The sequence below is a fragment of the Budorcas taxicolor genome, chromosome 1, assembly GCF_023091745.1.
Source record: "Budorcas taxicolor isolate Tak-1 chromosome 1, Takin1.1, whole genome shotgun sequence".
Classification (NCBI taxonomy): Eukaryota; Metazoa; Chordata; class Mammalia; order Artiodactyla; family Bovidae; genus Budorcas; species Budorcas taxicolor.
This window is the reverse complement of record NC_068910.1, coordinates 121,770,639-121,796,545: the sequence shown is the minus strand read 5'-3', so window position 1 is coordinate 121,796,545 and position 25,907 is coordinate 121,770,639. Positions and strand designations below refer to the sequence as shown.

The window sequence follows — 25,907 nt, the reverse complement described above, 5'->3', positions numbered from 1 at the left end:
TAACTAGCAGAATATGGATCAAATAGCAAAGATAAATGCAGTGTTTCTAACAGCTCTATGGTTAGAAAACTATACATACTTTATCAGTACAAAAGCCAATTATCACAATTGCATGTAATGACATCATCACCTTTATTCCATCTCTTTGTTCAAGAAACCAAGTCAAACACAAATCCCAAAATTGTGAAATCACTTGTTTTCTTTCTCTTCATCTTTTTACCATTTTTGTAATGTTCTCTCTTAACATGTTTTGCTTTTGAAAATTGATGACTGGAAATTCATTCAAGTCTGACTATATGAGTGTCAGTTTTACATGTGATTTTTGGGGCCTTTTTATTTTAAACCTGATATAGCTCAAAAATTGCCCCTCCTTAGCCAAGAATTTGCATGCTTGCCCTCCGTCTCTTTGTCTGTCTTTCTCTCTCTTATCAACATTCACCTCCAAAATTACCTTAGCTGAAAATAATCAGAACTCTTCTAGTCAGGGGAAAAAATTTTCCAGAATTTAAGCATGAGGTCAAAACTACATATTATCTATCAAACCAGATGTTTACCTGTTCACTGCCAAAGAAGTTGGAGGAATATCAAACACCAGTGATGGGAATAGCTTCTACTCTCACGCAGATGGAGGCAATGCAGGAAAGTTTGGGTTTCCAGTAAGCTCCACAAGCCAGCAAATATCTTTAAACTTAGGAAATGGTTTTTCTTGGATAAGCAGATTGCCTCAGGCTGTGTAAGAGCCTTTAGTCTGTAATTATAGGAGTTCCAGCTCCTGGTTCTTTCAGATGTCCCAGTAAAGGAGTGAAACTTAGTGATTTTAGTGAATCAGGTGGCATTCTGAGGCCTGTTTCCTTATCTCTAAAAGCTCTTTTAATTCTGACTTTCCGTGATTGTCACACAATTTCTTTCAATGCCTTTTGGCATGCATCAGGAAATGTCAGCTTACCCAGGGCATGTCAGTCAGTTCTTGAGGTCTCAGGAATGGTTGCTGACCTTTGTTTACACAAGATGGGGGCTACTCATGACACTTTGGGGATAGGAACCTGTCAAATCAAATACAACTTGGTGAGCCTAGAGTTCCCTTGAGGAATACATTCTCTCTTTCCAAGGGATTTGTAGATTAAAGTTAGCTCTAAGACAAAGTAGAGAAAAGTATCTCCTTCTCCCAAGTGGTTCCAACCAAGCCTGGGCAGCTGCAAAACTAGCTGCGTCTCTCAGCAACTCACTGGGACAAGGGAAAAGGGAGATAAAATTTTAAGCCATCTTGGAGCTGTATGCTGTATTTCATGAACACTGGCCTGGGCCAATGCTACCCACCCCTAAAGATATCAATATGTTTCCACCTAACTGATCACTGTTTCTGAAATTATAGTGCTTCCTGATGTTTCTTAACTAGAAACCGCATGTTTATTAATCAATATACTACTTAAAAGCACTTAATTAAACCCATTGATACTTACAATATTGTCAATATTTACAATATTACAATAAGAAGGGAAACCAAGGTGAATACAAGTTTAGGGGATTATTACATACAAAGCTAAATAGCAACAGCAGATCCAGAATCACATGGTATCTGAAGAGCATCATCAGGGCAGCTAGGCTTCACTGACTTTTGCCCTTGAATTACAAAGTGAAAGCTACTTTCAGGAAAACCCAACTTGCTTTTTGAGCTCCGACTCTTTGATTTGAGCACTCCCCTCTCTAGGCTCACATGATTTAGGTGAAAAGCATCTAAATATCTGTTGAATTCTCTGGAACCTTTCAAATCCTAGAAAGGTCTTTCCATCAAATCTGGTGAAGCAACATAATTCTATGGAGAACTTTCAGGCGTATCAATTTTTGCATCCTTTTTAAGTGTTGGAGGGCTCTCTGCCATCTCTGATGGCAGATGGTGGCTGTTAATACTCTGGAGCAATGTGGCAAAACTGTGTCCAGAAAGCGGATGCCCAGTAGAAAAGATTTTAACTTTTGTGGGTTTTTATTCTTTTGGGTTTTATTTTGTTTTAATAGAGTGCCAACATGATCAAGGGCTGGGGAGGGCTTTCTCCCTGGCTTACAGAAAACCACCTTCTTACTGACCAGATGCACTTTGCCTGAAACGCAACAAGTCAAAATGCTAAGACACTGACTTTTGTGTGTTCTATTCTTTTGGTCTCATCCTCAGCACAAAGAAAGGCCGTGTCATCCTGGATGATGTATTAGGATCCCTGCTTCTCTTGAAACAAAGCCCAGTAGGTTTTCTCTCTGCTGAGCCACCTTCTACTGCCAGCACTCCTATCCTACCCCACATCCAATTCCAGACAAGGGTGGAGCTGACTATGAGAAGGAACTAGGAGCAACTAAGGACATGAGATATGTGGTGTTTTAGTGTGGGTTTTGAGGTCACAAAGCAGACATGCTTCAGCAGTAAGCTTGCACATGTTGAGAGCTATACTCCTTCTCACCTGAGCCTTTATAGATACTCCGTAAGACAAACTTGGTGCACTCCCAATTAATAGTTGAGGACATGTAAATTCAGAGTTATTAAGTGACTGGTCAAAGTTCACACATTATTGAATATCAGGGATGAAATTTAAACACCATTCTTTTGGTTCTAAATCCATTATACTTGTCTCAATGCTTCATGACCATCAATTTCTAAAAGTCCTCTTCTACTCTCTAGTTCAATAGTATTCTCTCATAGGGCAGGAGGGATGCTCCAGTGAAAGTTGTTTAAACTACTCCTCCCTCCCTCCCCTAATGTATTGTCACAAAATTGATTTGCTCAAGAAATATTCCTTGGCTGCTTATACTAAGTGCTAGGGAAAAGCAAGCCAACAGATTAAAACCTCTGCCCTCATGAAGCTTATGATCTATTGGAAGGTGACAGATAATAAACAAAATAAATGAGGAAAGCAGATAGCATGCTAGATAGTGATGGGTGCAAGGGAGAAAAATGAGGCAGAAGAGGGAGAGAGAAAGGGCTTGTTGGGGAAAAGGCTTATGTGGCCACCTTCAGCAAGAACATTCTAGGCAGAGAGTAGAGTTAAGTGTCAAGGTTTTCTGGTGGAAATCTGTCTAAATATTGGTGAAATAGCAAGAAAAGGGTAGTGTGGCTGGCAGAGTATAAACAGGAGAAAGAGCAGTAGGAGGTGATTTTAGAGTATCAGGGAGCCCAGTCGTGAAGGACCATAAAGCCCATGTAAAGACTTTGTCTTCTTCTCTAAATAAGATGGGAAGCACTTGGAGATTTTATGCAGAAGAATGACAAGATCTGTCTTGACCTATATTTTAAGACAGATATGAAAATAGTCTAAAAGGGGAAGAAAGCAGAAGCAGGGAGATTAATTAGAAAGCTATGTCAATATATACACTACCATGTGTAAAATAGCTAGCTAGTAGGAAGCTGTTGTATAGCACAGCTCAGTGGTCTAGGATGACTGAGAGGGGTGGGATGTGGGGGGAGAGGAGTTGGGAGGGAGGCTTAAGAAGGAGGGGATATATGTATACTTATGGCTGAGTCACATTGTGGTACAACAGAAACCAACGCAACAAAGCAGTTATCCTCCAATTAAAATAAATTTTAAATTTAAAAAAAAGGAAAAAAAAAAGCTATTAATATGTCAACAGTCTATGAGAATGAGAATGACACTTTGGGCCAGGTGGTAAGATTAGAGGTAAGCGTTAGATTCTAAGTATACTGATAGAGCAAATAGGAATATACTGACAAATAGGATATTGGATGAATGAAAGTATAAGTGGAAGGAAGAGAGAGGGCACTGGGCAGGAAGTCTGGGATTCTGAGTTGGAGTTTTAGTCCCATCTTATGTCCACAGGGTCACAAAGAATTGGACATGATTTAGTGACTGAACAGCAATAACATGTCTTCAGTGTTACCCAAAGAAAGTTACTGAAAAACTTAGGGCTTCATTTTTCACACTTATAAAAACAGGCTTGAAAACCTTCCCCACTTCACAAGGTTCAAATGCATATGGTGTCTATGCAAGAGCTGGCTTGCTTACAACTGAATCACAGTGCTATGTGACCTTATCCAAGTTCACTAGCCTAAGTGACTGTGGTGGAGAGACTGAAGTCAAATCTGGAGCATTTTGAGAGCAAATGAAAAAAAAAATTACAGTTGTCAGGAATTACTTTCAGTTCAGTTCAGCTGCTCAGTCGTGTCCAACTCTTTGCGACCCCATGAATCGCAGCACGCCAGGCCTCCCTGTCTGTCACCAACTCCTGGAGTTCACTCAGACTCACGTCCATCGTGATGCCATCCAGCCATCTCATCCTCTGTCGTCCCCTTCTCCTCCTGCCCCCAATCCCTCCCAGCATCAGAGTCTTTTCCAATGAGTCAACTCTTCGCATGAGGTGGCCAAAGTAGTGGAGTTTCAGCTTTAGCATCATTCCTTCCAAAGAAATCCCAGGGCTGATCTCCTTTAGGATGGACTGGTTAGATCTTGCAGTCCAAGGGACTCTCAGGAGTCTTCTCCAACACCACAGTTCAAAAGCATCATTTCTTAGGAAGCTTTCTTTTTAGAAAGTTAAGTCTCTTTCTCGATGAGCTAAATGACCATAGAAGAAAGTCGGTCCAAGAAAACTCTTTTAGCCAAAGCCTCATAGTCCCTGGACATCATGAGGATTTTGTATTTTTTGTATTCTTTGAACTTGTATGTGTGAAATGTTATCTAGTTGGTAGTGAAAAAGTTCCAACCCCTCCCCCTACATTCTCATCTTGAGGTTTAGTTCTATTTAAGCACAGAAAACTTCTTTTGCTTTCCCTTATCTCTGAGCTCATTTACCATCATCCTGGAAAGTTTATAAATTTTCACTGCCAAGAAAATTTTGTGATTGAGTTATTCTAAGTGACTCAAATGTTTACAACTTTCCCAACCTTGATTAAATATACAAAGCCCAAACTGTCTTTTTCTAATTCACAAATTCAGAAAAAGCTCTCCTAATTGAAAGGGTCAGGATGAGTTAAGGGGGACCTGGTGAGCCCCTCCCAAGAGCAATAGGACAGCACTCACAGGGAAACACTGGGACTCCACTCGGACCTGCCTTCTCGGAATCAGACACTCTGAGCTATGCCTTCCACTGCCTCTTTCCATTCTCTATGACCCGCCCAAGTCTTTCCCATCAAAGTCTATCAACTCTAAGTCCAAGTCTCTCAGTATCCTCCAAGATAACTGATCAGCCATTTAATACACGAATTTAATTATTAGGAAGAAGGGTTAGACCAAGGCTTCTTTGCAGGGGAATTCCCAGAAAGGTAATGGCCTATGTTGGAATGCTTAGGCACTGTGAAGATAGCTATTTCATAAAGGAATGCCTTTGGGCACTCACGAAATCTCATAAGATGGTCTCCTTCTTTGCCTATCCTTTAAGTGAGCAGTTCTTAAAATTGCCCTTGATACCATTTCAGGGGCTCCACAAAGTCGAAACTACTGTCATAATCACACCAATTTCTTATTCTCGATTCTCTTACAGATGTGTTGTGGAGCTTTCCAGAAGTTACCTGATGTATAATGTTAGCATCACTCTGATGACCCAATGAAATATATGCTTGTAGGTTTTTGTTTTTAAAATGTACTGGTTTTAATATCAAATATGGTAAATATCAACAGACATAATTTGCTATATAAGAAAGCTCTTTGGGGTCCTCAATGATGTTTTTACATGTGAAAAGGGGCCCTGAGACCTTTAAATGTTTGGAGCTACTGCTTTAAGTTACACGATCCGATCTGGCAACTGAGATGCCAGAATATAGAAAAATCAGAAGCAGGATATTAAATCCTACCAAATTCAAAGCTGTGTGAGCTAATTCATTTAAAAAGGTTAGTATCCAAAAGCAAAATCAAAACAGCATATATAAGGAAGCGCTCCCAAACTGACTGGGTCATATCACCAACATGAAGGAGCTCTCACTGGTCAGAAAAGGACATCTGACTTGTGATGTTGTGAGAAATCAGAAATGCCAACAGCATCTTTTAAAAAACTAAGAGAGAGAGGGGAGCGCTTCACACACAGAGGGAAAATATAAGTATTACCATTAATCCCCACATTTTCCACATTCCCCAAGAGAATATCATGAACCAAATAGTTAGAGTAGACACTTTTAATTATTTAGTATGTTAATACAAATATATGAAATAATACATAATTAAATAACATACAAAAAGCTTACTAAATATATAAATATTCAATACAACAATAAAGACAACTTAAGGTTTAGTTCCTAGGTCACTGGATACAGACAAGAAAGCAAAAGATACTGAAAAAGTCACCAGCTTGGTCCAATGATGATTTAAGAGTTCAAAACTGTCCCACTAGTTAGAACAATATGTTTATGACAAAGGAATTTGTACAGCCATACATGCTTCCTCTGCTATTGTGACAAGTTACCTTGTGAGAAAAAAAGTCGGGGGAGGCAAAGCATTTGAATTAACTGACTGCTATTCAGAAAACTTTCTAAACACCTCTTTTCATAATATATTTCATCACACTAGGTTGAATTTAGAATGATTAAAAAAGGGCTGGGTCATATTATGAGACAAATGGATGAGAAATGCATGCTTTTTAAAAAATGCAAGCTGCTGTCTAAGACTAACAATATTTAGTCTGCTATAAAAGCAGATAAGCAAAGTTAAGGTTGCCAATGTTACTTCACAATAAGTTGAGTTCCACTTCCATTGTGGTAAACACAGAAGTACATGAGGAATAGCAGTGAAACTGAGACTGCTGGAAAGACCAGTTAATAGCAAAAACAGTAAGCAGGCAGTGGACAAGATACCCAGTGATGAGGAAATAGATTTATGGACCACACAAGAAGGGGAGAAGAGATGGCATATCCTCAGAAAGGCAAAAGGCAGTCTCAGGAAAGTTCTTTGGTCCCTACCTTCCTGTATTCTTCTCTCTTTCTTTTCTCTTTATCATTTTTCCCCCCCTGGAATTGCATCTGTTTTTAGAGCAGAATGGAAAATTATTTGGTCCAACTTCTTAACTTTCTGGATGCGAATGTGAAAGTTCATTGAGATATGATTAACACAGAGTTGCCACCAGTTGGAGTCAAAGTCAACCTCCAAGCGGTGGCTCCTGGCTCCAAGTCCAGCATCCTTTCAACAGCACAATACTACATCGTTTTACAAAACCAAGTCCTACAACAGACCTGAGAGGTAAAATGACTTCCTCTGGGAACTCACAGAAGCACTGGGTGGCCTACATGGCAGTGGAAAGTCTTGAAATTCTTAGGCCTTTGACTCCTGGTTTTTTTTTTTTTTTGCTCTTTTAGGTTCCTTGGAGAATGATCCTCTTTCTTCTGCTTGCCTCCTGAGTCAGATTCAAGTAGACCAGGAAATAACTTTCAGGGTTCTGTGTCACTCCTCTAGGGCTCTGGGTAAAAGAAAGATCAAGATACGAACTTTGAACATCTATAATTTCTATTCTAATAGATTTTCAGAAGATCAATAAACACAGAATTCTCCAGTGCACATTTCATCAGCAAAAAGGAGGAAGTAGATACCGCTGACCCAGTGTGCCGTGAGGCACTGTGACTCTCTTTAAAAGGATATGAGTAGTTCTAGGAAATAATAGCTTACTATTCTTAAGCAATGGAGAAGGAAATGGCAACCCACTCCAGTATTCTTGCCTGGAGAATCCTGTGGATGGAGGACCCTAGTGGGCTGCCGTCTATGGGGTCGCACAGAGTCGGACACAACTGAAGCGACTTAGCATGCGTTCTTAAGCAAGACTGTACTTGCTTAATAATACATGTAAGACTACAAGTAAAAGAGCAGGCTCAAGAATTCCAAATGATCCACATGTATTTTATTTATAAGACCTTGAGCTTTGTTTCCTGTGGATACTCACTTATTGGACATCAAGGTGGGAATGGTCAGAAACTAGACAGATGGAGGCCCTTACAAGACTACTAGCTTTCTAGCCCTTAGACTGGGAGAATGTGGGCCTCCCTACAAGGCAGATAAACAGTGAAGTAAAAGATCTGGGATTTTACCTTGGCTCCAAATCTCAAATCTCACTCACTGTGTAATCTTAAGTAATTCTTCACCGGAACCTGAAGTTTTGCATGTTTTAACTGTGTCAACATTTCTAATACCAGTAATCTGTTCCATGGTGAAAGACACAGAACAGCTCAGGCAAGAATGCCCAGACTTGCAGGTCTGTTAACCAACTACATTACGACTGGATTTTGTTATGACATTTTGATATGATGGGGGCATTGGTACCTATTCAAGCATAAAATTTTATAGACAGATAACCTTGGGATGCAAGATTTCTCCCAGGAGTTCTAACCTAGGTTGTTCAATAATAACTGCTTCACACTTTTCTCATTTAAAGCATCCCTTCTTCTGCTTGAAACTATAATTACACTGGGATGGGCTGAGAGTTACCACTCAGCCAGCCTTCATCTGGGAAGCTTAAGTACAATTATTAGTAAAGCAAAGATTTTTATTCTCTTGGAAACATGTATCTTTTATATTATTCTTGCAATTAATCTCCAATTTCAACATCACCAATTATTTACTGAGTACTGCTGTTATTTGATAGAGTTCTAATCTTAAAATAGGAGAAAATGACTTGATTCTACCCAGGATATAGTGTTTTGCTAACATTGCCATTATCATCATTGCAGAGAACCCATTTATAAGGTTAGGTTATTGTGAAGCAAAGTGGGAAAAATCAAGGTAATTATATAGATATGAATTTAAATAAATCACTTTTACCTGACATAGATATTTTGAAGAAAAATGAAGTTTGGAATATGCATTGCACATGATTGTCTAAGTCTTCTATTGGTTTCCAATTCAACCATGACCCAAACAGTAGAAGACTGCTAATTACAATAAAAATTTCTAAACATTAGGTGATTATCCATGATAATATGCCCCAAAGGGAAGTTGTTTCTGAGAAGCTTGTAATCATTGGTGGTTTGGCTAATGAGAAATAAAATATTATTCTTAACCTCAAATTTAATGTTTTTGTAGTATATGTAAGGGGCAAATTTATGACATCAACTGGGCTTTAATAGAAAAAAATTATCAAGAAATTTCCCTGGGAAATTTTATTTTTTTTTCACTTTCTATTTAGTAATACAGTACTGATTCATAAAAGAAAAAAAAAGTTCTTTGAAAACCTATTAATCTATTATCATATTGTAATAGTCTCATGAGAAGCAACTGTGATGATATCACTAGAAATGGTACAAAGAGAAACTGCCTCTAACTCATCACACCTTCCTCAGAGAACAGCTTTACTGTTGGAAAAAACCCAGCATAACACTCTCTGGCACTACACCAAATCACAGGAAAAGGGGCCTGACTTCTCTATGAAAATAACATCTATCATTAGAGATTACCCCTCTGTCTACAACCTATAAATTTGCTAATGTTTTTGTGAGCAATAAATCAGTGATTTTCATCTACAATAAATACTTTGGTCATTTATATAACAAAGATTTGAACTGAACTTAACAGACTTTTCTTACCAGATTTGTCTTACTACCGGCAGCTCCATGGAGATGATTCTTTGTCTACTCGTATTCAATAAGCTTGAAAACTAATTCACCTCTACTTTTTCTTTCCCCACAAACTGATCTTTCTCTCTCTCTCTCTCTCTCTCTCTCTCTCTCTCTCTCACACACACACACACACACACACACACTTACTCACTCACTCTCAGTTCCCCCTTTCCACTTTCATTTCTGTTCACATGACCATTTTTTCAGGTCACTGAGGTCCAGAATCTTGGGGTCATTTTGACTGATCATGTTTCCCTGTCCATCCGAAAGTTTTATGTTTCAGAAGATAACAGAAAGAAAAAGAGGAAGAAAAAAACACAAAGTAAGGGTAAAGAAAGATATTTTGTAATAACCTAAATGGGAAAAGAATTTGAAAAAGAATAGATTTATGTATAACTGAATCACTTTGCTATACACCTGAAACTAACACAACATTGTAAATCAACTATAATCCAATATTAAAGAAAAATTAAAGATGACAAGCAAATGTAGTAGGACTATTCACTTTCATCACAAATTAACAATCAAAATTTTTTACTCAAAGAAATTTTAAAAAGTCACTATATTTGATGATTTTCTTCCTTTTCTTCCAAATTTTTGGGTTACTTAAGTTTTGGTCTTAACAAACCAGTATTTTCTCAGCCTTGAGAGTTTGCCTCTAGCATAGCTAATACTTGATTTTACTAGCTATTTAAGTATATGGGACCAAATAACCTTAAGCTGACTCTTTTTACTTCAGCAACTGAATAAGGCATTGAACAATTCTATTTCCCGGAAAATAAGAGACTTAATAAACAAAGGACAATTATTTTGCAAAAGTCCCTTTCTAGTGAAATTTACCTTGGGCTTGAATGGACTATATTATGAGATTCTTGTTCAAGGGGACATTTTAAAATGAATGTGAACATGTCATACATTTCTGCTTATACATTTACAGACGTATAGAGCAATATCAGCAAACACAGGTTGAAATAAACACAATTGACAACCGTGCATTTCAAGTCTGGAAACTATAACTGGAAGAATATTCCAGCAGAGATCAGGAGACCAGGATTCTAATTTTAGGCCTGCTGTTAACTGTGTTAGGGGAAGGAAGTCAACTTCAGTTCCTAACTGGAAAAGCAAAATGTTTGAAAAAAGTAGAGTCAACTGGCTTTCTGCCTTGGACATTTTGCAGAGAGCTAAGGGCTTCCCAGGTGGCTCAGCGGTAAAGAATCCATCTGCCAATGCAGAAGCCTCAGGAGACTGGATTCAATCCCTGGTCTCTGGGTTGGGAAGATCCCCAGGGGAAAGAAATGGTAATCTACTCCGCTACTTTTGCCAGGATAATCTCATGGATAGAGGAGCCTGGCAGGCTACAGTCCATGGGGTCACAAAGAGTCAGACAGAGCTGAGTGACTGAGCACAGGGAGGTCTGTGGGCTTGAATTTATGTGCAGTAAGATTATCTGATTTGCAATCTCCTGTTCCCTACAGAACAAATTCTTTTATCTACATCTGCAAAAGGTCATTGATGGTGGTGATCTGTTGTTTTTCTTACAAAATCACAAGAATTCATCTAGTGTTTATATAAGGCTTATGCAAAATTAAATGTTCTAAAAGCTTAGAACATGAAAGATATTAGTCTATGAGATATAAAGAGAGGGAAAAAGGTAGCACATGAGTGATACGTTTAATAGAAATATAAATAACACTCAAAGTGAACATTTCTCCTCCCCTTTCTGTCAGTCATGTGAGCAGGAGAAAACTCTCACAGCACCACTTCATCCTAAAAAATCCCCACTGCATACAACATAAACTGCACCTTTTCATTAGCTTTAATAAATTATGCAGTGTCTTCAGAAACCAAAGAAATTTAATTCTTCCCCTCTGGCTGACTCCTCTTGTTTGATAGTGTCTCTTGTTTTCTATTCTTTTACAATGTTTAGACTCAGCATCTACGAGGTACTGAATTTGCAGTTTAAAAAGTGGAACAGAAAAAATCCCTTTGAAAATCTACCCTTCCATTCAGTCATTCATTCTTTTAATGAACATTTAGTGAGTATACATAAGATACTGTGATAGATGTTGTAGGAGATGGAAAGAAATTAACAGTGTATAAGGGCAGGATGACATGATGCAGTTATTATCCCCTGTGTATTGCCTAGAGTGTCTGAGCCATAGTGAGCATATAACATAGAAAACACTATTCAGTTGGTGATCACATTGGACAAGTTCACAGTCTCTTCAGTGGGATAGCTGGCCTGTTGTTCAGTTGCTCAGTCATGTCTGACTCTTTGTGACCCCTTGGACTGCAGCACTCCAGGCCTCCCTACTCTTCACTCTCCTGGAGTTTGCTCAAACTCATATCCATTAAGTCAGCGACGCCAACCAACCATCTCATTCTTTGTTGTCCCTGTCCCTTGCCCTCGATCTTTCCCAGCATCCGTTTCTTTTCCAGTGAGCTGACTCTTCACATCAGATGGCCAAAGTATTGGGTCTTCAGCTTCAGCATCAGTCCTTGTAATGAATATTCAGGGTTGATTTCCTTTAGGAAATTGCCTGGTTTGATCTCCTTGCAATCCAAGGGACTCTCAAGTGTTTTCTCCAGCACCACAGTTTGAAAGCATCAGTTCTTTGGTGCTCAGTCTTCTTTATGATCCAAATCTCACACCCATACATGACTACTAGAAAAACCATAACTTTGACTATACAGACCTTTGTCAGCAAAGTGATGTCTCTGCTTTTTAACACATTGTCTAGGTTCATCATAGTTTTTCTTCCAAGGAACAAGTGTCTTTTAATTTCATGGTTATCACCCCTTATTTAGGAATTCCCTGGTGGCTCAGATGGTAAAGAATCTGCTTGCAATGCAGGAGACCCAGGTTCAATCCCTGGGTTGGGAAGATGCCCTGGAGAAGGAAATGGCAACCCACTCTAGTATTCTTGCCTTGGAGAATCCCACGGACAAAGGAGCCTGGCGGGCTACAATTCACAGGGTCACAAAGAGTTAGACATGACTAAGCACTCATCCCTTATTTATATCTTCATTTGAACCCCAGATTGTCATTAAACAATAATTTTTTCCTTCTTTTTATTTCCCATGGGACTCACCTCGATCTTGGTTCCGATGACGTTTCCAGTAGAGTAGAATTGAGATTAAGACCAGAAGAATTACCAAGGAGACGATGCTTAACAGCAGTGGAACTGAAAACCAAAAGCCTGTGGATATTGATAGGAGAAAAGGAAAAACTAGTGATAAGTGGAAGCTGTAGAGGCAAAAAGTAATAAAGAGATAGTTGTAATGAGTTTTCACTAGAGTTGTGCTTTTGATGAAAATTATTCTTACGTATATAAAGGTCTACATTCATGACCTTATATTATTTTAATAGCATTTACATAATAATAATAATTAACATGTTTTATGTGGTTACTATGTAGTAAGAGCTTTGAATGTGTTACCTCCTTTAATCCTCAAAATAGCTTGAGTTAGGTACTAGTAATATTATCATCTAACAGATTAAAACAACAATTGAGGCTCAGAGAAGTTGGGTAAGCCCCAAATCAGTGTAGTAATTGGTAGAACAAGGCTTGGTCAGAGATCTATTTGCCTTCAAAGCACATAATCTTTGCCATACTGTCCATTAAAGTAATGTGTTTATTGAGGAATTTTTGGAAAATATAGAAAAATATAAAGGAAAAATAATGAATCTCATGATTTTAGCCTTCAGGAATAATTCATCTCCATGTTTTAATTGTGTTCCTTCTAATCAATGTCTTTGTTATTCAACTTCTTTCTAGTAGTCAGTAAATGCAACTTAGCCTAAATATCAGTTCCTCAGTGCCACTGTGCAATACAAAGTCAGAAAAAGCACTGATTTGGGAGTCTCTGGCTTCTTCTCCATACCTTTATAATGGGATCTGTCATGTCATAATTTAACTGAGCACCTTCAGATTGGTCTCACTAGTGTTAGACACTAGTTAAGAGTTCAGATTTGTCTTCAATAGATCTAGTACTTGACATAATGGTTTAACTGTGAAAGATTTTCAGTAAATGCTTGCAGAATAAACAAATATACAAATGATATATAAATGTTATAAATGATAATAAGTCCATTTTTTTTTTTTTGGCACTCTTGGAAAAGAAGACATGTTCCTTTTCAGATTCTTGCTTTTTAGGGAAATTTACCCTTCACCTTGGCAAAATCTGAGGATCTTGTCATAAATGTCCAAATCTAACACCACAAACATCTTGACCAAATTTACTTAATGTTTACTTTTTGATTAGTTTGCTTTTTCAAGGACCCCAGAAATGACTATAGGACATGTTCATTAGAGACTATCTGGGCTTCCCAGGTGGCGCGGTGGTAAAGAATCCTCCTGCCAATGCAAGAGACATGGGTTTGATCCCTGAGCTGGAAAGATCCCCTGTAGTAGGAAATGACAACCTGCGCCAATATTCTTGGCTGGAAAATTCCATGGACAGAGGACCCTGGTGGGCTACAGTCCATGGGGTCGCAAAGAGTTGGACATGACTGAGCAACTGAGCACGTGACAATGAGGCATGAACTTTTCGGGGTTCACAATGTACCCTGAAAAAAGCAGCAATATCTTTCTATAGGAGGCTTGTTAACGGAGCGCCTCATCCAGAGTCAGTGCTTCAAAACTATGCAGAGAAAAGCGACTATGGCTGCTGTCTCTGAAGCGTCTTGCCTCTAAGACCACTGCTTTTCTTATTCTCTCTCCCATCAGCTTTACCTCTTGTATCAATGAGACTCAGAGATAGCAGTTTAGATGGAAATACAAGACAGCAAAAGAGGTCCTGAGCGGGAGGCAATTTATTTTAAAATGGGGTTGGGAAAATTCAGATTGGCCTCTTTCCTGAAAGATCTATTGCCCCTCTCCCATAGTGTAGATTATGCAAAGGTTTCGTCCCAGATGTGACTGCTTCCAGGAAAACATTGCAATCCCTCTAGACTGAGCTGATGCTCCTTCTCTGCATTCTCAATCTTCCCATGTTATACTACAGAGTTCTTTTTTTTTTCCTTTTATCAGTGAATGGTTTGTTGCAGGGTCAAGTGAGGAGAATGGGTGGCTCCTGCTCAAAAACCTCAAACTCCTACCATAGCTTTCTTATTGAAGCATTTAACCTGCATTTTTACAACTACCCAGCTCCTTTGCATTCCTTCCTGAGCTAGAAGCTCCCTGTGTTTGGGGACTGAGTCCTTGCTGTCACATTTTTGGCATAACAAATACTCAGGAGCACAGAAGAATTAATCAATGGATGGATCTCAGTAAAAGCATTCAGTGTGTGAGCAACAGACCACAATTGCCAAAGCAATAAAATAGGCTATACTAGCTTCCTCAACTCCGTTTTTCTTTCCCTACTTATCCAATTCTCTGCCTTATCAGCTTCTCTGCTAAGAGGCCAACAAGCTCTGCAGAGCATTCACCACCTTGCAGGTGTATGTCCACAAACGTACCACAGAAAACCTCTCTTACCTTTGTTCACAGTTTCCCTGTAGTCGGTCACAGTTCCCAGGTGTAGCACCTGGCAGATCACATCCTTCCCCACCTGCCTCTTGGGGTCTTTGATCTGGAGGATGCTGATGACAGATGTTGTTCCATTGGGGTGTGAGACGATCTTGGTACTATTCTCAATCCCTGACCCAGAGACTTTCCAGGAGATCATAGGGGCTGGGCGAGCATTGGCAGAGCAAGTGATATTTAGGTGATCTTCAGATAATTTATAGTGAAGAAATACTGTGGGCTGTACTGGGACAAAAAAAAAAAAAATGATCTGCCATCAGTTATAAAATCCGGTGTGAGTCCCACACTCTCCTCAGAGAGATGAGAGAAAGATCTTTACAGAAACACAATGGGCTACAGAGCTAATGTGGCGCATCCAGTCTTCCATTCTCTTCCCGTCTAATTCTCTGAACAGCAGGGTGGAGACTGGCCTATACAACCCTGTGACAAGAATGATCCTCTATGGAGTCTGTCTCTAAGAGAATTAGCTAGATGGACAGAGGGTACCTTTCCTCCCAAACAGTGCAGAGAATAATTTTCTTTTCTCTTTCATGGGCAATGCAGTATCTCTGCCTTCTTCTGGGTATCCCTCTCAAGTAGCTGGACAACATCTATCAACCAGCACCTCCACCCAGGTGGTCTGCACTCCTCAGAAAAGCAGAGCAGTTTCAGAACAGAGAGCCTGTAGAGGGGCTGCCACTTAGAAAAAGCCTTTTTCTGTTTGGAACTGGGCCTTAGAGATGATCTATTTCACACTTATGGTGCAGATAGACAAGCTCTGGTACAACATGGACAGGACTCTTCTAGGGTCACATGACTCCTAATGGCAATGCCAGGTCTGAACCATGGCACTGCTTAGGGAGAATTTATCCTCACTATGGTCCTTAGTTTACTCTTGATGACAACAGTATTCTTCAGGGCAAAGATAAGAATAAGAGGCATATATAGTATTGTAAAGTAAAAAAAGGAAAACTAAAAATTAAAAAAAAAAGAATAAGAGGCATGGAGAAAACTTAGAAAGTCCCTGTTTGAAATACCTATACAAAATGCAAATTATATATTCACAGTCAGTAGTCAGAAAAATTACAGAATGACAGTAGTAAGGACCTTGGAGATCACCTTACAGAGTTAACAGAAAATAAACAGCTTATGAAAAAAGGACATTTTTAGGTCAGCTGTACCCTGTTCCCTTTCAAAAGTCCCTTGACTAATGAGTTCATTTTCTTTGGAATATACAGTTTATCTCTGCTGAGCAAATGCAAACGTCTTTCTATGGTTGGCTTTGAAGCCCACAAGATAATTAAAGGACAGTGCTAAATAAAAGCTTGTCTGTGTTTAGAAGTTCAAGAGGTGGGTGGGTGGGAGTAGGCTGGAGAAAATGAGCCTATAGGAGGACTGTGGCTCTGTCCAAAGTGCCCAGATTACTAACATCAGTGAGCCCTGGGGGAAGAGAAATAAAAGTAAAGGAGGGCCAGTATGGCTGAAATGGCTAGCCTGGCTAGCAGGGTTCTCTGGTGTCTCAAAGAACTACTTGGATGAAAGCTATTCCTTATGGTGAGAAAGTGTCATTGTGGAAAAGAACTACAGAATTACCAGCTAGAAGACACAGAGGAGTCTGCGTTTCAGGCATACAAATTATTCAAAGATCAATGAGTAAAGAAAGGGAGCAAGAGAGAAAGATGAACAAAAAAGAGAAAGGAAACAACAGAAATGAGAAAAATATGACACAAGAAGGAAAAGGAAGAAAATGATGGAAAGAAGGAAATAAGGGACGGTGAAAGGAAATGAGGGAGGGAGTGAGGGAAGGAAAAAGAGCAAAAGAGGGAAAAAAATGAAGAGGGAGGAAGGAAGAGACACAGAAAAACAGGGAGACAGGAGACAAAGGAATGAGAGAAATAGAAATCAAGAAAAAAAGCCTGATGCAAGATCCTGCAGAGATGACTCATGGACAAAATAAGTGAAAGAAACGTGTTATCTGGTGTTGTCCTACCTCCTCTGCATTCTCATTTACTGAGCCTCTCCTTATCTCTTGTCCAATATTCTTGGTGTGTTCAAACTCTCCTTTCAACATTCCCAATAACCCTAAGTTTGGCTTTTCCCTTCTAAAACCACCACCAAGTGTGCATCCTCCAAAGCTACCCCTTATTCCTAGTTCTCAGTTCTTGATCCCAGCTAAGCATCAGTTAACAGGAAAGGAATCCTGTCAAACTAAGCCTCTTAGATTTTAGAAGAATGCTTGTTTTTCAGTTAAATCGCTAGCAGGCATTGGGTATGAAGAACCTCTCTGCTACTCGGCTGCTTATCAATTTTGCGAAAGCTCCGCTGAAGCAAACTGAGAGGGACCCCCATAACTGGCTCCAGTTTAGCCCAATCTGGCTTTGTCCTTAGGTTAAAAAATATGAAAGCTCTTAGGGACCTTAAAGATGATCTATTTCACACTTATGGTGCAGTACACCATGGACAGGACTCTTCTAGGGTCATATGACTCCTAATGGCAATGCCAGGTCTGAACCATGGCACTGCTTAGGGAGAAATTATCCTCACCATGGTCCTTAGTTTACTCTTGATGACAACAGCATTCTTCAGGGCAAAGATAACTTCAGGCAAAGGTTCAACATAGTTCTATGAATTCTCCAAATAACCATAACCACAGTTACATAATTGGCATGAAAGGCCAAGAGTCCTCCAATGAACCTTTCTGGGGCTAGGATCCTGAAAGACTAGGTACTACTATCACTACATTTCAAACATTCTTCAAAATAACATTTCAAGCTAGAGACAACGTATTCTCAGAGACTCTCACCAAAGAGAGTGAGGCAGGCTATTCCTGAGATCTTTCCAGAACCAAAGGTATTAAAGAGGCACTTGTAACACGCCTCATCTTCCAAGGTGGTATTCCAGAAAGTAATGGTAGAGTTCATGAGTCCCAGCTGGGTGATGTTTATCTTGTCCTTGTAGGCAGGCTGGACTACAACCCCATGGTTCTCGCTGTAGGTGATCATGTTTTCTGGGCTTACAGCCTTGATTTTTTGCCATGTCACAATCAAAACTTCCTGGGGATTTTGCAGAGAGCATCTTAAAGAAGCAGGTGTGTTCAGCAGCCCTCTTACATCCTGGGTCACCACTTTCATCATGGAATCATAAAAGAACATTGATATTTTATATTTTAATACATACACAAATATACATTTTTGATTAAAAAAATGCATGTTCAAAGTCAAATTTAGAAAGAAAGAAAAATACAAAAAATAAAACATTTACCTACCTTCCTGATGTTGCTAGAGAAATATAAGTTCAAATATGTTTGTTCAGTCTTTAAGAGTAGCAGAGTAGAAAAATAAGAAAGCAAACTCCCAGTGACCAGAATTTACATGAAGAATCCCTGTAGGCTGGAAATTAGGTGAAATGAGGTTGAAGATGGAAACTGCCAGATAGGATAGAAGTATCACCAAGTGAGTTTATGCCTGGAACAGTAACAGTTAGGAATAAGAAAGGGCCAATGGACAATATGCAGTGATTAGTTTAAGTGAAGAAGTTACAGCAGCCCTATACATTCCACACACACATCTGAAAAGGAAGGGGCAGCAGTAGTGACGTCTGCCGTGAGGAAGCAGTGGTAAATACAGGCACATGGACAGAGAGATGTACAAGACAATGCTCCAGGAGGCTGATAGTACCAGAGAGCTTTGACAACCAAATGACCATCTATACAGTCCCCCATTTTTACTGAATGTAGTACGGAATATAAGGTATGGCAATAATTTCTTGCCCCTCCAATGCTGGCTACTCATATTGATAACGATGGATGACTCAATGGGAAATCTCAATACAATAATAGACAAACACTTGAGTAAGCTAACACAATGATAGAGGAATAACAAACTCTACAAATGAATAAATGAACATTTTTACATGAACAAATGTGATATCTTAAATGTGAAAAGGAACCAGCACTGTAAACAGTAGAATCCCAGGGGCGGCGGAGCCTGGTGGGCTGCCGTCTATGGGGTCGCACAGAGTCGGACACGACTGAAGCGACTTGGCAGCAGCTGCAGCAGAGATGTATAAAATGAGAAATATAACCTCTTTTCACAATCTGGCTGCCTTAGCAGAATGAGTATCACTGAAGACTCAGTGAGTAAGTAGGAAGACCAGATCATAGAATTCTTTCAGAATTGGAAGGGTTAAAAATACAGAAAAGATTAAAGAAATATTGAAAGACTGATATTTCAATATTAGCCCAAGTAAGATTTTTAAAAGGAAAGAGAGGGGAAATGGAAGACAAAAACACTGTAAGAAACAAAAATGTATTCTTCAAAATGATAAAAGGAGGAATCTGGAATAAGATATATCCCTCATGAACCTTCATAACAACATAACTCTGAAATATATCAAAAGCTAATAGAACTACAAAGGAAAATGCATAAATCTGTAATCATAATGGGAGAATTTTTCACTGTTCTCTCAGAATTTTCACTTCCATCTATTAAAAGATAAGTAAAGAAATAAAATCAAATACAAGGATATAGAAGACTTTAAAAACAAATATTTGTACATGTAATATGTGCATATGAGTATGTATTTATAAAACTTTACCCAAAAGAAAACATACATGTTTTTCAAACCACATGTGAAACATACCCTCAAATTAAACTTGAAGTAGTATACCAAAAAAATGACCTTGAACTCAGTCCATAATGCAATAAAATTAGAAATTTACATACTTTTGTCTCCTTAATTATACCAGAAATCATAACAAAAGTTATAAATCACTATAAATGATAATAAGAATATACTATATTAAAATCTGTAGAGGCTTATAAAGCAGTTCTCAGGGGGAAATATTTAATCCTAACTTAATTTGTTGGGAAACAGGAAAGATTGAAAAATGAATACCTACATGCATTCAAAATTCCCACACACCAAAAGTTGATAAAAGGAGTGAATTAATAAAGTTAAAAGCACAAATTAATAGTACACAAAATACTGACTTAATCAAAACACCAAAATCTTGCTTTTTTTAAGACTAATAACACAGATAAAATGACTAGAGTAATTAGAAAAAAAGAATATATGCTCTACAACATCAAGAATGAAGATGGGCATAGCAACAAATACAAACTGACACCGCCAAGTGTTGCAAAATTCCAATTTTAGTGAGGTACACTCTTGATAGTTACAAAAAATTCTAGGGGAATAGCTGTTGTTATGTGGGATTTCCTAAAGGTTTGCTAAGTGCAGAGCATAGATTTGAATAAATTGCTGCTTTTAGAATAGAGGGTAAAAAGGGGATCAAAACTAGAGTTTTAACTTCTAGGGTGATTTTTCTCTTTGACTATGCAAGACATAATTTAATGGAAAGTTTACAATTATTTGCTGCTTATATGAAATTCCATTTAGGGTACCCCAGTTGGTAAATTCTGAGCTACACATGGTGTGAAGCATCCCTTTTGTACCCCTGTGAAGGCTGATGACTATAGTACACACCACATTGTTGTGAAAGTTGCTCAGTCATATCCGACTCTTTGCAACCCCATGGAATATACAGTTCATGGAATTCTCCAGGCCTGAATACTGGAGTGGGTAGCCTATCCCTTCTGCAGCAGATCTTCCCAACCCAGGAGTTGAACTGGGGTCTCCTGCATTGCAGGCAGATTCTTTACCAACTGAGCTATCAGAGAAGCCCATAGTACACACCACACAAAAGGTAATAAAAGGCCAGCAGTAAGTGAGGTGTGGTCTCCTATGGAACCAAGGAGAAAGGTCTGGCAGAAGTAGGAAATTCAGCAGATAAGTGGACAGCATAGGTGTGTTTTATATAATAGACTATGTGAACCCATGTAGCTTTCATATTTCACTATTTTTAATATTTTGCTGTAAGAGGGATACACCCAGTTTTAAGGCTTATTGCCAGATTACTTGCCCTAGAGGCCAAGTTCATTCTTGCTCCACCACGCATTCCCATGTCTTCACACACATAAGGAATTATTATTTTAAACATTATGCACTTTAATAGGTGAAAAATGATGTCTTAATTCAGAAAGAATTTTTTTTTCATGTCTGGTTTTATCTGTGAAAAGTTTCTTAATATTAAAGTTTTTGAAAACAAAAATTTGGAAAGCAGAAAGAACCACTCCCAGTCTTCCAAACAAATTACACGGTTAAATAATTCATGCAGACAAATGAACACAGCATAGACAAGAGTGGTCAGGTGTCCACTCCAGAAACTGTGTTTCCTGGATTCCACGCAGGGGAATTGAGTATCTTTACCTTGTGCCCTGCATAACATCAGTGCTGCCAAGAACCAAATCAGTTGGAAGGTAGACAGATGACAGACGAGCCTTCTGAACACCTGAAGACAGAGAGCAAGTACAGAAATGGGCATTTGAATGCGGACAAGCTAAGGGGGCTTCAGACTAATTGCTGTATCAGGAAAAATAGTAGCTCAAGTTTTAACCGCTGGAAGCCTTTGGTTTTGTGGAAGCAGAACCAGGGACTATAAATAGAAGAAATAACAGAGGGTGCTTAGGATGGGATGGGAAAAGCAGCCATGTGGTTCTTTCGTTATGGCCATTCCTAGCAATTTGAGGCTGTGCTCCCAAAGCCATGACTGTCAAGACTGCTGAGAAAACAAACTGCCAAAAATATACCCAGAAAACACAGACTGCAAATGTTGAAGAACATTTACTCCCCAAATAATCCAAATAATATTAAAAACATAACGCAGGTGTAACCACTTTGCAGAACATGCCTTGATATTTGCTGAGGGAGATTTTCCTGCAAATTCTGCACAATTTCTGTAAATTGTACCTTTTAAAACCAGTATTTGGCTTTTTTTTCTTCCCCCTTGCTTTATTTTCATGTGTCTGGGCAGAAACCCTTGGCCTTGTGTGTGTGTGTGTGTGTGTGTGTGTGTGTGTTTTAACAAATCATTGTAGTATTTAAGAGAGTATTACTCTGGGAATCATTTTGCTATGAAATGAAGAGTGGAATGGAGACAGATTACTCCGCAGCAGTCCCACAGTCTTGGTCTACATTAGCGTGTTCATTGTAAGGTAAATTTTCCCTATATTTCTATATTTTTCTATAACTGAGGTGTTTAAGAAATGTAGATTTCCCTGTATCTTTCTTTAACTGAACTTCAATTTTTTTTCATGTTGCTATTCTACTAGAGGTAGAGACTAAATTTCAGTGAATGTTACATAATCTCTGTCTGAGAGTTCAACTCACTGTCACTTCAAAATTGTCCCAGTCTCTGGCACTGCATCCAGTCTTGGGACAGGACTATTAACCCTTGGTTACAACCATCTATTCATCTTGGCATTGTGCTCCCCTCAAGTCATCCTCCGGATCATCAGTTTGTGCAATTAAATCCTGTGCTTACAGGGTGTTCTCTCATGCTTCCCAGTTCTCTGGATTCTGTGCTCCTGGATCCTTCCTATGCGGAACAAAGGAGAATTATACAAGGGTCTCCGCCTAGACTCCCATGTATCTATCCATCTCTGTTTTACCGTTCCCTTGCCATGGTGGGTAGGCTTGCCTCTTCCCACAGTTGCCTCTAGGAAAGCAAGGAACAGCTATTTTCTGTTCTTTGATTTCAACACCTACCTGTAAGTGCTATTCACCATCCTCCTAAACTCCCCACTCCTGGAGCCAGGCACAGAGTATCCTTCTCAGGACACAAACCAATGCTAATCAGTCTCTCTTTGCTCTCCCAGCCTAGGGTCAGAAAAGCTGCCTCCTCCATCACCTTGTATTCTGCCCATCAGCTTTTTCTTGGATGAATGCCTGTCCTTGGTCTTTCATCATTTAGGCTTTTAAAACTCAAATGCTTAGGCTTTTGTTATTTCAAAACTTTGGCTTCTGAAACCAGAAGTTTTCTTTGGCATTCTGATTCCACACCATCACGCCACATGGAAATCCAGGTTCTAGTAAAGGCTGTGATGAGGAATGCAAAGAGTTTAGCTCTCAGAGTAAAAATCTGTATTTTAGGATAAGAGAAAAAGCAGACACACACCAAAACACAAGATGTGGGAACTGGGAGACAGTAACATTTAAGAAACAGAAGCACAGTGATTGAGCTGAAAAGAATTAGAAAGAAAGCCTTGCTATTAATTAGGCACACATTTCTTCTGGCTAATTTGAATTCAGGCTAGCACAAATACTAGGTGTGTAAGCTTAGACAAATCATTTTACCTCTTGGAGATACAGAAAAAAAATAGTACCAATCTTCTCTGTTAACAAGGTTAAATGAGATGGTATATGTAAAGTTCCTATAACGTGACTGATACAAATAAACACTAAATCAATGTAGCTGTTATCTCATTAGGTTACTGTCTGTATGTCACTATTTGCTAAACCCAGAGTAGGCAAGACGTGAGTGGGGAAGCTGGAAGAAGATACAAAGACCATAGGAACTGCAGACATTCTTTATTCAGCGTGGCAAGGCAGACAGGCTTTACTCTCTACTGGCTGACACAGCAGCACTGACCATGCAGCTCAATGCAACTCGCTTCAACTTGGTTCTCCTCGAGCTTTTTAGGTGGGACTTGTATAGGGCCACACCATGATGCCTGAGTGCAGTGCCACAAATAATCCCAGCTGTAGGATTTGAGCGGAGTGAGGCGAAAGCCTGATCACTGACACCTGGCCAACTGCCCACTCCCTACATTCCACCTCTTCAGGGTCTCTCGCCACACAACCTACGTGCCCATCTTCCACGACATTCCCTTGGCGAGTAACCTCCACAGGGGCAACTCTGCCCCTGAGGAGTCTCTCATTTAGGACCCACAAAACCTCCCGACAGGTGCTGGGTCCACCCCTTCAAAGAGGGGATCTTTGGGGTCTTCACTGCCCACCAACATGCTTACACTTTTCTAAATCTGAGGACATAACCTTTACAGCACGCTGTTAGCACATCATAGGACACAGCCTTTATAGTACACTCTTCTCTGTATCTCAGGGTCATAAGCCATATCATCAGCTCACGTAACCACCCGTATCTCTTGCTATCGGTGCTTAAACTGCTGCTCTGGTTTCAGTTGCCAATGGGCCTTGCTAGTAAGTGGGGATAGGCAGTCTCATCAAGGCCACGCTTCTCTTACTCCAGTATATGCAGACACTGCTCTAGCTCTTCTCCTCTCTTTGAAACTTACACACTTGCACGGCATCGTGGCACTATCCATATTCGCCTTCGGGGCAGTCAGGAAAAGGCACCCCACAGTGCCAGCGGCAGTCCATGCCACCTTGTCTGGCAAGTGGGAACTCATCTCCTGTAACACCTTTTCAGTGCTAGCAGGTGAACCATCCACTGCTTCCCTGCTGACTCTCCTGTGGAGCCTCAGGATCCTCTACCTGCTGGGTATCCTGCCAACTATGCCAGCTGTCTCACTGTATCTCACTATTCATTGAACCCAGGGTAGGCAAGGCATAAGTGCCGAAGCTGGAAGAAGCTGCAAAGAGTCATAGGAACTGCAGACATTCTTTATTCACCATGGCAAGGCAGACACGCTTTACTCTCTGATGGCTGACACAGCAGCAACAACCAACATTTGACTCAGTTTTACTCTCCTAGAGCCTTTTAGGTGGTGCTTATATGGGGCTACACCATGAGGTATGTGTGCGGTACCACAAATGATCCCAGCTGTAGGACGCGAGTGGAGTGGGATGAGAGAGCCTGACCACCACCACCTGGCCAATTGCCCTCTCCCTAAAGCTATTCTGAGACTTAATTAAGCATTTAAAGTACTTAATACAGTGTTTAAGATATGGTAAATGCCAGTATGTGTTACATAGCTTAAAAAATTCATTAATTAGATCACACGATAATGGAAGTAGAGAAGTCCACTTATAACCCTTGACAAGAGGGCCAGAGTCTAGAGACCTGGGTCTTACCTGACAGCTGTCCATCTGGCAGCTACACTGCCCCTGCCCTGAAAATTGTAGGTTCAAATCCTGAAGCTGCCACAGTCATATGGACTTGGAAAAATTCACCTGTCTGCCTGTTTATTTGTAAAACTGGGTAATAACTCCTTTGAAGGACAGTGGTGAAGATTAAGAGTACCTGGCACTCAGTAAACACTAGCTTAGAGGCCACCATTCTTTTGTTAAGGAAGACAATAACTGTGTAGTCTAGCCAATAAACCACATGCAAAAAAATTACCTTGAGGCATTACTTGTATTTAGATTTTTTAATTATTATTTTATATCAGTTACCAGTGTAAATGAAAATCCTCTCCTTCCTTCATTTTGTCATATACCTAGATCCTGGATAACAAAATGCCTGTTTCTCACGGATACCCTGGGTTTTAACTCTGATTTATCCGATCCTTTTGACTTCCCACGGCAGAGGCCCAGAGGATGCAGAAAGAGGCTGAAGCGTCACAGGGGAGCCAGCCTGATCCTGAAATTCTGCAACCCCACCCCAGATTTCAGGACCAAAATGGAGCCAATACAGCACCCTCTATCCACGCAGCCAGCGTCCGCCTCCAGGCCCATTTCCTCTCCAAGGATGTCAGTGATCGATCGGAAAAGCGTCTCCGGAGCCTGCACCTGACAGCATCCTGATTCCAGTTTACCGCGACAGAATCGCACCCCTAGGAATGGAAGTATGGCCTATAAAGCCCGCTTTGGAAGGCAAGATCCGCTTCTCTGCAAGGTTCAGAACTGAGAGGAAAGCGCAAGCGGGAATCCCAGCTCTGAATCAGAGAGGGGAAAGCCGCAGCCTAGCATTCGCAGCCTAACATCGCCCCCAGGGCCACCGGAGAGGAGTCGCCCACCCTGCCCCTGTTTCCCTCGCCTGGCCCAGCTCACCAGACACTCCATCCTCGCTCCTGGCCGCGCAGGTTATTTGGTAGCTGCTGGGAAGCCTGGAGGGA

At 40.0% G+C, this 25,907-nt stretch overlaps 1 protein-coding gene across 1 annotated transcript; it reads right to left on the bottom strand.

Annotated features, from left to right (window-relative positions):
* Window positions 1-6,485: 6,485 nt before the first annotated feature.
* On the bottom strand, window positions 6,486-25,907 carry CD200 (CD200 molecule). The gene is made up of 6 exons (XM_052644277.1): window positions 25,843-25,907; window positions 21,301-21,382; window positions 17,834-18,154; window positions 15,004-15,276; window positions 12,616-12,723; window positions 6,486-7,377 (listed from the first exon to the last, which is right to left on the bottom strand). Exons 1-6 carry the CDS (start codon window positions 25,852-25,854, stop codon window positions 7,370-7,372), a joined length of 804 nt encoding a protein of 267 aa, XP_052500237.1. The 5' UTR covers window positions 25,855-25,907; the 3' UTR covers window positions 6,486-7,369.